General features: G+C 59.3%; 1 protein-coding gene across 1 annotated transcript in view; it reads right to left on the bottom strand.

Annotated features, from left to right (window-relative positions):
• NECAB3 (N-terminal EF-hand calcium binding protein 3) overlaps positions 1-12,837 on the bottom strand; it is a 30,540-nt gene extending 17,703 nt beyond the window's left edge. The window contains exons 1-5 of the mRNA XM_064391463.1: positions 12,188-12,837; positions 8,057-8,081; positions 7,153-7,261; positions 1,405-1,430; positions 300-397 (exon numbers count right to left, since the gene is read on the bottom strand). Coding sequence (XP_064247533.1) covers positions 300-397; positions 1,405-1,430; positions 7,153-7,261; positions 8,057-8,081; positions 12,188-12,280 — 351 coding nt within the window. The 5' untranslated portion in view covers positions 12,281-12,837. The remainder of the gene's footprint in view (positions 1-299; positions 398-1,404; positions 1,431-7,152; positions 7,262-8,056; positions 8,082-12,187) is intronic.
• Between the last annotated feature and the right edge of the window lie 2,427 nt (positions 12,838-15,264).

Below are 15,264 nucleotides of genomic sequence, written 5' to 3'. Positions count from 1 at the left end.
TTTTTGCTGACCCAGCTATGGTGAGAGTGTGGACTGACTGACTGTCTGTACTTGCCCGAGCAGCTTTCTCAGAAGATGCTTTCAGGAAAGGCAGCAGCAAACACCTTCCACTGCTAGCAGGCTGCTGCCCTTCCCCTCCTCCAGGCTGTGCGCCTGACATGCAGCAACCCAAGCACACACTGACACCCTGGATTTGAGGGGTTTGCTGCCTCCAACCCCCAAACTCCACACTAAGAAGCAGCTGAGCTCACACAGCTCCCATTTCCCACCCTGCTGCCCTCCCCTGGTGCCATCCTTACCAGCTTGGTTTTGTCCATGGCTGCCAGCACCGCAGCGTTGAGCGTTTCCAGGGCAGAGAGCACGTTCCTGTATTCCCCGAGGTAGGCTGAGAAATAATCTGCAGCAGGACAGAACACCGTGGTCAGGCTCCTGAGCACCTCCACCTCTGCCTCCCCTGCTCCTGCTCCCCACACTCAGCCCAGAGCTGCAAGGGGGAATTCCCTCCCTTTCCAGAGTCACTCCCCCACACTGACTGAAATGAAAAGTCCTTCCCTGTTGTCCTGGTTTGTAAGATGTGGCTGGGCTGTGCATTCTGTCCCCATCTGTCAGAGCTGGGGCAGTTCTCTGCTGTTCATGGGGCAGTTTTCTTCATCTCTCCCACAGCCAATCCTCCCTCCAGCAGATCTCTGCTGTCCATGGCCAGGGAGTGTCTCTGCAGGGCTGATCAAATTCCAGCATCCCATGGGGAGATGCTGTGCCCAGGGCAGGAGCCAAGCATTCCTACCTGGATCCAATCTGAGCCTGGAACAGCACAGCAGCCTTTGCCCCCTGCATTCCCAGAGGAGCAGCTTTCTCCTGCCCTGCATTGCCAGAGGAAGAGCAGGCCCATCTCCAGCAGCCCTGGAGCTGCAGAGGAAAACTGCAGCCTTGTGCAGGATCCCTGCTCCAGCAGAAGCACAGCTGGCACTGCAGGAGGGCTGAGCCCCCATGGGATGGGACTGTGCCACCACCCTGACCCACAGGGGACAGCGCCTCTGCTGACTCTGGCAGTGGTTTGTTTTTTATTTGTTTGTATTATTGTATTTGTATTTTTAATTTTCCTAATAAAGAACTCTTATTCATATTCCCATATCTTTGCCTGAGAGCCCCTTAATTTCAAAATTATAATAATTCAGAGGGAGGGGGTTTGCATTTTCCATTTCAGGGGACGCTCCTGCCTTCCTTAGCAGACACCTGGCTTTTCAAACCAAAACACCTTTCCCCTTGGGAAAAGCAGCTCTGTGCTGGAATCCAGCCACAGGGACCTTTGAGCCACCCAGTCCTGCCCAGGTCAGACACCACAAGCCCCATCACACACACCCTGGGGAGGAGAGGCTCTCCAGGGCAGGAACACCCCTGACTTACCACACAACTTCTCTGTGTCCACATTGCTGCAAGAAACACAAAAAAACTCGTGTTAGAGAGTGGGGCTGGTGTGGGGAAAACAGTGGTGGTGAGCAGGGATCTGGGGGCTTGTCTTGAGTCCTGGTGGATTTTCATGTTCACGTATTTTCACAAGCTGCATTAGAGAAATAAGGGGCTGCAGGGGTTCAGAGGCAGCAGCTCAGGAGCCATTCCCAGCCCCTGCAGCAGCCAGGGGCTGATGAAGGAGCAGGAAGATCTGTTCCACCACCATCTCCTGGAGCTGAAGTGTGCTGGCAGAGCACCTGTGGCCACAGAGTGGGGTAGGGATGGAGGTGCCCCACACCCCTGGCTGCCCAGCTGGGTTGGCAGCCCCATTTCTGAACCCTGGAGCTGCTTCTTCAACCCAGCCTCTTCCCCAGAGGTGGGGAGCATCCAGCCAGGGCTCCCTCCCTGTTCATCCCTGACCTCAGCCCAGGTCCTCCCCATGGCCTGAGCCCCTCCAGCTGCTGCTCCTCCTCTTCCCTCCCTCAGAGCCCAGTGCTGCAGGGTGTCTGCAGGCTCCCAGGGGCTGGATGACCTCTCAGCCCTCCAGAGCAGTGGTTCCTGCCCTGAAGGTCGTTAAAGCAGGGACCTGGCTCCAAAATCCTGCAGGCAGGGGCCAGACCCCCACCCTTTTCACTATCAGAGCACTGCACATTCCCCCCAGCATCCCTGCAGGGCTTGGTCCCTCCTGTGGCTGCTAAAGGTGCTGCTGGGGGGGAGAGGGAGGAGGGAACGTTCAGAAACAGCCGCAGGTTTGGGGATGGGTCTGCATGGTGCTGTAGGATCTGCTCAGGTGGCCAAAGCCACGGAGGCAGAGCTGCTCTCCATGCCCAGAGCCTGCAGGGACAGAGCCCAGCATGGCATTCATTCAAATCAGCCTCTGCTCCAGGCCTTCTGCTGCCTCAAAATCCCCCAGATGATTACAACCAATTTTAATCCTGATTGGGAAAGTGGAAGAGAGCCCCAAAGAGATCTTTTCAAGTGTTTTTTAAGTGTTTAAGTGCTGTCACACACAGAGGAAGTGGCTGTACCTGGAGTTTGCCAGGCTCCCAGCACAAGGAATGCTGCAGTGCTGCTGCCCAGGGTTTGGGAAACCACGGCCACATCTCCCTGTCCCCCCTCTGACACTGCTCACAGGGCAAAGGGACAAAAACACCCCCATGTAAAATTAGAGAACAGCGTGTGAAGTGTCCAAAATGCCATTTAAGGTGAAATAATTAAGGTAAAAATCTTCCTACAGCTTTTCCTGAGACAGCAAAGGCTGTTTCTGTCTCTTGCTTTCTCCTGGGCTTCCACTGAGAGCACTTTAGCAGTGGGCAGTGGTTCAAGGTAGGGGAATATTTTGGTGTGAGGGTGGCAGAGGCAGGGCAGGGGACTGCAGCCCCTCTGCTCTGGGGCTGCAGCTGGAGCTCTGAGGCAGCACAGAGGGGCAGTGTGAGGCTGGGATTCAGCTCAGCTATTTTAAACACACAGCAGCTGATTTAGGCAGGGCTCTGCAGACTGACCTGGCACTGCAGGCACTTTTCAAGTGGAGAAAAAATCGTGTTTCCCTTGAGACTCAATCCAGATAAACCTGCAAAGCCACAGCCCCTCGCTCTGCCACCTCCAACTTTGCTGATCCCATCTCTGGGCAGCTCTGCCTGACAGGGACACTGGGGTTTGGGGCACAAGTGTGCACTGGAAAAAGGGTTTGCTCCTTCTGAAGTTTTCCCCTTTATTTCTGGCAGCTGCCTGGAGCCTGCAGAGCTGCTGCAGTGCTGCAAGAGCCCTGGCACTGCAGCACCCACAGCACAGCCTGCCAGAGCTGGCACTGCAGGGAAAGCCTGGCTGCCACCTGAGAGAGGGGCAGGAGTCACCACGGAGGGGATGTGGACACCTGGGGCACACATTGTGTTATCCAGGCATTTGCACTGGTCCCAGTGAGCACCTGGGGCTGGGACTGGTTTCAGCAGGAGCCACCAGCCCAACTCACTGCCATTCCAGCTCCAGCAAGGCGTGACAAGGAGCTGCCATCAACTCCCACCCTGTGGCTTCTGAGGTCATCAATAACTCTTTATATCTCGGCTGCTTGCTGCTTAAAAAGAAATGTTAGCTAATCAATCACCAAACCACTGAACATCGAAGCAATCAACAACATCTCGTGGCAGAAATCCTCCCTCTGGGAGCTGTCCAGGGAAGATCTGCTCCTTTTCCCCCTGCTCCATCAGCAGCCCTGCAGGGGAGCCTCTCCCAGGTCCCACAGGCTGCAGCAGCCCCTGGCACAGGCAGGGGCAGACAGAGCACAGCAGGCAAACCCCGGGGCCATTCTCATGCTGCCAGAACTGATTCACACCAAAAACGGGGTGGGGCTCAGGGACAGAATGTGCACACCAAATCCTGACCCATTTTGCAGGGCTGCCAGGGGCAGCAGGCTTTCCTCTCTGCCATTCCCACTCCAAGAGAAGAGCCATCCTCTGCCTCCAAAGCACTCATCCTGAGACTCTCCACATTTCCCATAACTGTATTTTGACTGTGCTCAAACCACTGATTAACTGTAATTAAGCCTGAACTGATGATGGAGGAGCTTGTCATCATTATGCTGTTGGGATTTTGTCAGAATGTGCCTGGAATTTATGCAAGAAAACAGCAATCAGCTGCAGAAAAGCAGACTGGTTTTTTGGGTTTTTTTAAATAATTTATCATGTTGGGAACCTCCACTGCCATCACAGATCTGGTTTCCAAACCTTTTTTTGTGTGACACGGAGTGTTTCAGTCACTCTCCATCATCAGGGGCTGGCTGATGCTGCAGAGTGTCTGAGTAAAGAGAGGAGAGGGAATCCACTCAAATCCCTTCTTCCACACAATCACAGGCTTGAGGTTATTTCCACCAAAAGATTTTAAGAGGCACCAGGTCAGCACTTCCACCCCTTGTGGCTCCAGGTGAAAGGCTCTGAGCAATCTGCACCCAATTCCTGAACACCCTCATGGAAAGATGCATTTTCTAGGCCTTCTTTTTCTCAATTTCCCCAACAGGTGCAGGACAGCAGGACAGGTAAAATCCAAACAGCAATTCCCTGGGCAGGTTCCACAGGGCAGGCATTCAACCCCTGCAAGTCTGGATGCAGCTATGGAGCTCTCATACTTCCATAAACATCCGTCTCTTCTCACCCAGACGTTCAGAGGATGAAAATGCTCTTCTCCAGGAAGAGGAACCTTAGTGTGCCACTGCCAGAGTTGGTGTGGAGCTCTGGACCAGCCAAACAAAGCCATGGAGCTGCTGTTGTACCAGCTGCCATCCAGAGCTGAATTTGGGTTCAACATCAACTTTGAAATTCACAGAATTAAAGTGAGGGGACACTTTATGGAACCATTTTCTGAAATGCAGAACAAAACCAGCCTTGTGTGGAGATGTAGGCTCTGAAGTGACCCCAGCAGAGCTGTGTGATGGACAGGTGTGTTCCACCTGAGAGCCAGAGGGGTGGGAGGTGGACAGAGGAGGGCATGGGGCTCTCTGGAAGGACAACAAGAAATGTGGGACTTATTCTGGAATATTCATATTCCCAGCTGTCAGCCCTGGGCCCAGCAGCTGCAGGTTCCAGGGAAGGGTGAGGGCCAGGAGGGGTCTGGGCCTGGAGGTCTCTGCTGCTGCCCCTCCTCAGGTCAGCCTGGCAGGATGAGGAAACACAAATTCCAGCCTAGACATGACAAACACAGCACCAAACCCACCTGCTGGATGGAGGGTGAAACTTTCCCATCATCACTAAAGCTTCAGGACACAAAAGCAGCAGAGCAGATCTGCTTGGAGAGCTTGTAGCTGCTTCCCAACTTTGTAATACTCTTCAGTCTGGCAGCAAACTTTGGCCAGCTCTCTGAAATATTAAGTTCCTGCCAGTGCAAGGAACAAGCCCAGGGGAGAAGGGTTGTCCAAGCCACCATGGGGACAGCAGGGCACCAGCACAGCCCTCAGCACCAAATCCTGCACTCCCCAAACCCCATGTTTCCTACATTTGCAGGAATTTGCAAACAACTCTGTCTGAGGGTCCCTTCTGCTCTTGGAGGCAGGAAGAGAACAAAGACCCAAGGCTCATGCCCTGCTAAGAGATGTCACCAGCTGCCCTTGTTAGGTAACGAGCTGGGGGGACACTGCTGCAGCCAGGGCTCCGGGGCAGCACAGCCCAGTCAGGCCTCCCCAGCTGCTCCAGACAGATGGAACAAGCCCCACCTGAAGGCAGGAGACCTTCCCTGCTCAGTTTTGAGCTGGGCTAAAGCTCCCAACTTCACAGAATTCACTGGGTTGGAAGAGACCTTCAAGATAATCAAATCCAACCCCTCAACTAAACCCTGGCCCCCAGTGCCACATCCAGGCTTTGTTAAACACACCCAGGGATGGGGACTGCACCACCTCCCCATGCCACAACTTTATCACTCTTTCCATGAAAAACTTTTTCCCTATATCCAACCTGTATTTCCCTTGGTGCAGCTTTCACTGCACCCTGTGTTTTCCAGGGCTGTTGTGACTCTGAGGTCACCCCAACATGGAGCAAGAGGAAAGGAGCATTTCCAGAGGAAAGGGAACACTCACTGCAGCTTCCTGGGATCACAGCCCAGAGACAGAGAGGCTTTCAGGGGACATCTCCTGCTGCCCACATCCACAAGCCCAAGCAGCAGGCTCCCAGGAATGCAGCACAAGGCTGCCCACCCCTCTGCCCACCCCTGCAGAGGGACCAAACCCAGCTCCAACAGCCCTGGGAGCCCCTCGCTCCCATGGCCCCACTCCCCAGTGGGTGATGGCACTGGGTGTCTGCTGTGGTGGCATCTGGTGGCATCCCAGTGTGACAAGGGCCCTCTGTGCCACTGCCCTGGCTCCCTGCAGAGCCCTGGGACCAGTGTGTGCACCTCAGGCTGCCCCAAATTTCCTCACCCTGGCAGGGACCTGCGCCCTGGCCAAGGGTGTCAGAGGTGCAGGGGATGCTGGTGCTGGGGAAGCCAAACCTGCCCTGACTGGGAGGAAGCTGCAGCCCCTTGTGCCCCAGCAGCACGCCAAGGTTTGCACAGACCCAGCCATGCATTCAGCAGCACCCAGCTCACCCCAGTGCCAGGACAGACTCACCCACAGCACCCAGCTGGGCACAGAGACCCCAGTGAGGCAAAACCACCCAAAAAGCTGGGATGAGAATCCCAGCCGACCCAACAGAGCCCTCTGGATAGCACCACTCACAAGGAGACCAGAGCTAAACACAACTCCTTCTCCTGCTCTGTGGGGCTTTCTTTTTTTTTGCAAGTAGCTGCCCTAAATTCCCTGTTACGTGCACCAGGCCCACTTGTGGTGGAAAGCAGCTCTTACATAAATGCCAGGCAGTTCCTGAGTCAGCAGTGGCAGAGCCTGTGACTTTGTGTGTCCCCACACCAGCACAGGCTCCTGCAGACACACAGCCTGCTCCCCGGGCTGGCTGTTCCTGGAGTGCCTTTTCCAAACCACAAGAATGGCATTTTCAGTGCCTGCTTGCCTTTGGAGCTGCAGGAAATCCGACGGCTGCTCTCAAAATGTCTGACTGCTCTCAGCACTCCCAGGGCTCTGCTCAGTGGCTCTGAACACCTGCGTGTGGCAAGAGGTGGGCTTGTCTCACCCTGACTATTTATCACACCCGCCCCCCAGCCTCCTCCACCTCCAGTCAGGCAGTTTTAGCTGCTCCTGTGTCCCCTCCGTGCCACCACCACGGTACTCACTCTGAGTGACGCCTGTCAATGCCACTGAACAACTCCCACAGCTCCTCCGAGCTCAGGATGCCATCAGAGAAATAGTTCTTGAACTCCTCAAATGACAGCTTCCCATCATCTGCATTCAAAGGAGAGGGAAGAGTAATTATATATCTGAGGAAAGCAGCATCCCAGCCCTGCAGGCCGCGTGGGACGGGGCTGGGCGTGTTCTGCATGATAATTACAGCACAAATCTCCCTAGAGCCTGGCCCACCAGCCCAGCAAAAACACTGGGTGCTGCTGGCATTGCAGGTGGGGATTTCAGCCCTTCCCTAAAGGCCCCATTGCAGCGGCATGCAGACTGTCCAAGAACAAACAGCACCCGATGCAGGGCAGCATCAGGTTTCCATGGAAAGAAAGGGCTCTCCACAGACTCAAGAGCTTTTTCCTCTCTCTGTGGAGGACTTCAGCTCCTGGGCTGCATTGTGATGTGCAATAAAAGCATCTCCTAAGCTACCATGAAGGAAAAGAGCCCAAGAGAGTGTGGGAAGGCTCAGGGAAACCACTTATGATTTTGGACCGCTTGGTTTATGGGTGCTGGATTAGAAACTGGGCAGCAGAGCCTAACTCCCAAATGCCAGGGGCACCTAGAAACAGGATCACCCAGCCAGGAGCACCTGTAAAAGCCTGCACTGAGCACAGAGACAGAAGCAACCCTGTGTGGGACCGAGCAGAAGCCTGCCAGCCCCTGGGCAGGAGCAGGGTTTGGAAGGGGCCGTGTCCTGCGTGGTGCTCGGATGGGGAATTGGGGGAGCCCTTTCCCCAGCCCTGGGCAGGCTCTGGGATCCAGGGGAAGCAGAAAAGCGTTTTCCACCCTCCCTCTTCCAGCCAAAGCTCCCGGTGGGAAGGAGCCAGGCAGGAACAAAGCACTCACCGTTCTTGTCGGCTCGCCGGAAAATCTGCAAGACAAAACACAACAGGGCTCAGCGTGGCAGCAGGGAGAGAGGGCACTGAACAGAGAGACAGGCAGCACCCAGCACCACGGAAAACCACCGCCAGGAGCTCAGGGAGAAGCCCCAGCTGTCAGGACAGCACAGGCTGCTGGAAATTCCCCTTTGCCAATGATTAAACCCATTTCCTGCCTCTAATGCACAGAGCCCTTGGCTGAGCAAGCCCGGCACTCACAGCAAGCAGCTTTAGAGAACACACAGGCGAAGCAGAACAGACTTTGCTGCATCCTTGTGATGGCAACTGTTTAATTTTTCAGTCCATTTAAACGAAAGAACATTAGGAAGAAACCCAGTCTGTAAAGAAGCACTTTGTGCATCTCCAACACTCCAGCACCTGCACAGAGGAGCAGCTCCTGCCCTGAGCTCCATAACCAGCCCTCAGCACAGCCCTTCCACAACACCCCGGCATGCACAATCACTGCAATTAATCATTAATGAACTAATTAATCTGTAACTGCTTCTGCCACAGAGCACAGCTGGAGAGCTGCTCCAGTTCAGGGTCTCAGCGCAGATTCCCAACCATGAGGCTTCTCCCATGCCCCAGGAGAAAGCTGGGGAGCTGATTCACCAGGAATTATTGGAAGCTCTGAGGCTGACTCTAGTGAGGAACAGCATCACTTCTGAAGCCTGGCAATGTTTTCCCAGACAAAATGCACGAGGTTTTGTACAGCACATCCTAATGGAGACAACGACAGAAAATTGTCTGTGTGGCAACTGTCCTTTATATCATCCTGGCTGATGAAATCTGCAGGTCTGAAGAAAGATTAGGAAAGGAAAAGGGCTGGGAAAGGAGACAGAACCTTTCTATTCTTGCCCCACTCCGCCCTCGGAGCAGGCAGAGGCACCGCTGCCCCTCTGTCCCAGCTCCTCCCCAGCCCTGTGCTGCTCCGAGGCCCTGACACCGCCCTGGGAAACTGAGGCAAAGCAGGAGCTGCCCAGGAAAACCCCCCGAACTCTGGCTTGCAGCTGGGCAGAGGCTGCTCTAGGGCTGGAGCTCCCTGTTCCTTCCCCGGGGCTGGAGGCAGGAGCAGCTCCCTGGAGGATGCTCCGGGGAGCACAGCGAGCTGCTCCTGCCCCAGGGGGGCTGCCCTGGGCTGGGAGGAGCAGGTAACCAACCATCCATCCCTGGATCCCAGCCGGGGACCTGCAGCTCCCAAACAGCAGCGATTTCTCTGGATTTTGGAGCAAAGCTTCCTCCAGGCTAACGGGGTGTGGGGTGTCAGGACTGCAGGGGCAGACCCTGCCATGGACTCTCCATCACAGGAGAAGCTGCATCCTGCAGAGCTCTGTGTCATCAGAGGGACACATGGCTCCTGTAATGACACCTCTGTGGCTCCAGGTGTCACAGAGGCCACCCTGCTCATCTCAGAGACAGTCGAGTGTCACCCAGGCACTTGGAGCCAAACATTTCCCACTCACGGGCTGGCCTTGCTCAGCAGGGTTTGTGTGCGGGCTCAGAGGCAGACACAACTTCAGGGGAGATCCCCCGGGCTGAGGAGGTCTCTAAGCTGGGGTGAGCCCCTCCTGGCTCAGCAGGAGCCTCAGCACAGAGTGGGTGCCTCTGCTCCACTGCCAAGGCTCAGTGGGTTACACAAACCAGGGCACACACAACAGCTCCAAACCAACGTGGCACAGGCAGGAGCTGTGAGTGCCCCCGGGGCAAGGCCACGTCTGCTGCAGAGCCCCCAGCATGGCACATCCCTGGCATGGCACAGACCTGGCATGGCACAGACCCCGGCATGGCACAGACCCCGGCATGGCACAGACCCCGGCATGGCACAGACCCCGGCATGGCAGGGCTCTGGCTCCAGCTGCCTGCAGCCAGCCCGTCCCTGCCTGCGCCCAGGACCAGCACGGAGCCCTTCATGCCCCACAGAGCCCTTCATGCCCCACAGAGCCCTTCATGCCCCCATGCCAGTGCTGTCCCCTCCCTGGGCACAGGCACACGCTCAGCCATGGCAGTGACTCTGTCCCCAGTGGGACAAATCCAGGGGAAGGTGACGCAAAGCCAGGCTGGGAGGGGGATTAGGTCTTTGTGGGCTGCTGGAGGGCCCTGCAAGGAATCCCTCTCTTGCCTCAGGGCAGACTGGCAGCCTCAGAGGCACAGGGGCACTGCCTGGAGCCCGGGATGCTCCCCCAGCCCCTGGGCTGTGCCCCAGCAGCCGCAGCCTCACCAGACCGAGGGAAGAGGCACTGGAGCAGCATTTATTTATGGCACGAGCCCCACACGTACCCCGGGAAGGAAGGAGATTACAGGATTTCCCCCTGCCTGCAGGTCTGGAGGCTCGACAGGCAGCCAGGGACAGGCTGCTGGGGAGGGGACAGCTGCCCTGGGGACAATGCGACATCGACCCGCGGCAGCCAGACAGGCTGCGGCCAGGCACCAGAACCTGTCCTTCCTGAAGCTCGGGTGTCCCGGGAGGGGAGAGAGCCAGCCCCGGGCCGCAGGCTGGATGTGCCCGCGGCTGGAGCTGCTGCACAGGGCCATGGCAGCACTGCGGCTCGCACCGCGCCTGCAGCGAAGCGTCCCGGGCAAAGCCCTCCTCCTCCTCCTCCTCACTTCTCCCAAAGGCAGGAGATGTGCAGGCAGGTCCCAGAGGAGCAGCAGCCACCGGGATGCGTGGTGGGCAGCGCTGCCTGGAGCAGGCGGGGCAGGAGCTGCCCAGGGATGCTCGTCCCGACCAGCCTGGGGCAGCTGGGCACCGGCCAAGTGCCCAGACCCAAAGGGGCAGGGATTAAACTCGCCCTGCCGAGCTCCGGAGCAAAGGTGGGAGCAAAGGAGTCACAGGGCAGAGGAAGAGAAGCCGTCAGAACCCGGCAAGCAGCTGCTAGCGTTGTTAACATTTCCCATTTTAATTGCTTTAATGACACCCTGAGGGATGGATGTGCGACTCAACGAGTGCCCTGAGGAGCTGAGCTGGAACACAGCTGTCACCACCCGCCCCCTCCTGCCCACCTTCCCGCAGCCGAGTAATTAGTGCGGTTAATGATGCTGGCTGGAGCGCCGGGCAGCCCGAGCCCCCGGCAGACCCCGACCCCAGCTGGCAGCTGCGAGCGGCTCCCCAGCGCCTCCCCGGTGCCAGGAGCTCTGGACTGGACCCGCCGTGACATTCACCTTCCCAAAGTGCTGCCCGGGATCTGCTGCTCCATCCTCCGGGATGGACTGGGCACGGGGTGAGCCTGGAGCGGGTCAGGACGGAGATGACAGCTGGCACAGGGCAGCTGGCACCGACCTGGGCTGCTCAGGTGCCCGGGCGCCACCAGCCCTCATCCTTAGCCCTTGCTGGCTTTGTCCTCCCCCTCCCTGCGGCAGGGCAGGGCCAGCACCTCTGTCCCCGCATGTCCCCGGTCCACAGGGTGGCCCGGAGCGCAGCGGTGCCGGAGCCTCGGCAATGCCAGGGCTCTGTCCCCAGGGAGATCTGGGCAGGAGCAGGAGGTGCTCCAGGGGTGGCTGTGGCCCGGGCTGTGCCCCTGGCACCTGGCGGGCATGCAGCCGCCCCCGGAGCCCGGCCCCGTCACAGGAGGGGACGCGGTGTGACAGGAGGAACTGTGCCAGCATCCCCGAACACAAAGAGCCACCACCTGCATTTCCAACTCCCCCGTGCCACCCACCGCCGCCGGGATGCCGCGGCAACCCGCAACCCGCGCGGAGCATCCTCCTCCGCAATCCCGGAGCGCCGGGAGCGGGCAGGGACAGGGGCTGCACCCGGGGGCTGCCGCAGGCAACGCTCTGCTGGATCCCGTGGCTGTGAACAGCTCCAGGGAACCTTCCACAGCGTTCCTGCCACACAGCTCCCGCTCCGGGAGTCATGACAGCCAGCTCTGGAAGAGGCGTGGGCTGTCTGCAGCCACCCGAGGCCCAGCATCCAGCGGGAGGACACGACATCGCTGCTGAAGCCATCACGGCCATGGCCAGCTCCGGGCGGGCACGGGCGCGTCCCTCGGGCCGGTTCCTCCGGGAAGGAGCCTCACCCCGGCGGGCCCGTGCGGGGCTCCCGAGGGGGGCACGGCGGCCCCGGGCTGGGCAGGGTGCGGGGGTCCCCCGCGGTACTCACGTCGTGGAAGATGGGCAGCGGCTGGCGGCGGGGCTTGGGGCCGCGGTCTGCGGAGAGCAGGCACACGGCCAGCAGCTCGGCACACGACATCATGGTCCCGGCGGGCGCGGGCGCTGCGGGCACCGCGGGGCGGAGCGGGGCCGGAGGGTGCCGAGCCTTAGGGCGCGGTGCGGAGCCCTGGGATGCGGAGCGGTGCCGCAGGGCACGGGTCGGTGCGGTGCTCTGGGATGCGGAGCAGTGCCGCGGGGTGCGGGATCGGTGCGGTACCGCGGGGTGCGGGAGGGGTGCAGTGCCGTAGGGATGGGCTGGGTGCGGAAAGAACGGCCTCGGTGCGATAGGGATGGGTCTGGTTCCGTGCCTTGGGGATCAGCTGCGTGCCAGAGGGACGGGTTTGGTTCGGTTCTGTTCGCTGCTGTAGGGATGGGCTCGGTTCTGTTCGCTGCTGTAGGGATGGGCTCGGTTCTGTTCGGTGCGGCTCAGTTCGTTTTGGCAGGCTGGTTCGCCTGGGCTCAGTTCGATTCGGCAGGGTGGTTCGGGCCGGCTCGGCAGGCTCGGTTCGGTTCGGCTCGGCTCAGCCCGGCTCGGTTCGGTTCGGTTCCGCCCGGTCCGTGCGCAGGTCGCGCCCCGCCGATCCCGACTCAGCCGAGCGGCTCCGCCGCCCCAGCCAACTTTGGCTCCGCGGAGGGCCCGCCCCGCCGCCATCCGATTGGCCACGAGCTGTGATTGACACCAATAACCACCAATAGTCTTGGCGGAGGGGCGGGGCCGCGCTGGGTCCCGGTGCCCGCTCGCCCCGGGGCGGTCCCGGTCGGACCGGAGCAGCCCAGGTTGGACCGGAGCAGCCCAGGTTGGACCGGAGCAGCCCAGGGGCTGTCACTCGTGGGCTGTGTGACCGGCCCTGAGTGTCCCAGGGTGACCGTAGCTCTCCGTGTGGCCCCACTGTAGCGCTGGGTGCCTCAGCTGGCCCTGGCGTGGCTCTAGTCTGGCCATGGATGGTCCCACTGTGGTCGTTGTTGACCCCACCACAGCCCTGCGTGCCCTAAGCGAGGCCCCAGTTGGTCCCAGTTTGACTGTGGGTGGTCCCAGCGTGGTTGCTGTTGGCCCCACCATAGTCCTGGTCACACCAATGCGGCCCCAGTTGGTCCCAGCTGAGCCATGGATGGTCCCAGTGTGGTTGCTCTTGCCCCCAGGGTAGCCCTGGTTGCCCCTGATGGCCCTGGGCTGCCCCAGTTTGTCCATGGGTGGCCACAGTGTGGTCATGGCTGGTCCTAGCAAAGCCCTGGTTGTCCCACTGCGCCTCCACTTGGTCCCAGTTTGACCACAGGTGGTCCCAACATGGACACTGATGGCACTGGGAAGGTCCTGGTTTCCTCAGTTGGCCCTGGGTTGGCCCCAGTTTGACCACAGGTGGTCCCACTGTGGTTTTGGTGGCCCTGGAGGTGTCCCCTGACACCCAGTTCCAATGAGCTCCTGGTGGTGCCAGCCCCTCCATGCCCTCAGTGCCAGGCAGCCTTTGCTCTGAGCTGCTTCCCTCTGGAGCAGCATGCCAGGACCCTGGTACCTCCAGAGATGTGAGCCCCCCCTGCCCCAGCAGGCTGGGGGACAGGAGGAGGAGGAGGAGGAGGAGGAGGAGGAGGAGGAGGAGGAGGAGGAGGAGGAGCTGTCCTGGCACAGGCACCTGGGGGCTTGTGCCTGCATTCCAGGATTTCGCTTCCTGAGAAAGGGGCATGAACCTGTTTGCCTGGATTTTGCACAATCCCAGGCAGGCTTTGCCTCCCTCAGCACACCTCTGCTTTCACCTGGAGCTCTCCAGGACACCCCGATTGCTGAGCTCAGCTCAGCTTAGGCCAGGCTCAGATCCCAGCTCCTTCCCTCCCCAGCGAGACCAGCTGCAGCACGTGGAGCTCGCTCACCTCTGCTCCCTCTGGGATAACGTGCTCCAAGCTGAGCCCACGGCATCACAGCTATTTTTACCATCTCCCAGCTGTTCCAGGGGTGTGCAAGGCCAAAGAGGTGGAAGAAGCCCAGCTGGGCCCTGGCAGGGGCATCCAGGGGCTCCGGGGTGCACGTGCACTCACTGCCCGTGGCACGGGGCTGTCCCTGTCCCCAGGGAGGCAGAGAGGCTGGGGCTGCTGAGCACAGCCATCATCAAATCCAGCAGAAATGGGAGCAGGAACAAAACACAGGCAAGGGCGCAGCAGGGACAGGGGCTCACCTTGCCAGGGAGCATGGAAGGGGCTTGGGGGATGGTGAGGCTCTGCCCTGGATCAAAATCCTCCCCTTGGAAGGTATTCCCGCACCCATCTGCCCCAAAAATCCACACTCGGTGCCCAGGGGGATGCCTGGGGGTCAGCATGAGTTTCCATGTGGGAAGGAGCAGCCTGAGAGTGAGGGTGAAGTTCAGGCAAGCTGCTGATGGCAGGAAGTAACAGGGGCTCCCAAATCCCAGCAAGCCACAGCAGGGAAGGGGGACATGGCCCCGGCCGTGGGGGACACCAGGGCTCTGCTCTGCTCCCCAGCCCCTCAGTGGGGAGGAATTAAAGGGAGCAGCCACTCAACAGCATCCCAGAAATAAACAGTGCTGCTCTTCAGCTCCCTGAGCTCCCTCCTCGTGAGGAAACAGGAGAGGTTTTTGGGAGTGGAAATAGGGAAGGGTGGGGTGGGATGCAGAGACCCCTGCCTATAGAGACCCCAAACCCTGCTAGGACCCTCTGAGGGGGTTAGGTTAAAGGTACAAACCCCTTAGGGGGGCATCTGATGCCACTGCCAGCCTGTCCTGGAGCTCACCTGACCCCAAATCGCACAGCACAGGCCCTGCACACCCTGGGGCTGCCAGGGCCCAGCACCGTGCCCAGATCCTGCACAGCATTTTCCAGTGCCAGTGGGGTCACCACTGCAGCCCAAGAGCAGCCCAGGCTGGCTGGACACGTCCCTGTGGGGTCACAGTGCCTGGCAGCGAGCTCAGAGCCCGAGGAGCAGGCAGGATGAGGGCAAGGTGCCATCCCCCGAGCGTGCTGCCTTCACCTGGCAGAGAAAAGCAGCTTTGCAGCAGATAAATCAAACCAGGCGGTGCCTGG

This window comes from Passer domesticus, chromosome 16 (assembly GCF_036417665.1).
Source record: "Passer domesticus isolate bPasDom1 chromosome 16, bPasDom1.hap1, whole genome shotgun sequence".
Lineage (NCBI taxonomy): Eukaryota > Metazoa > Chordata > Aves > Passeriformes > Passeridae > Passer > Passer domesticus.
This window is presented reverse-complemented; position numbering and strand designations above follow the sequence as displayed.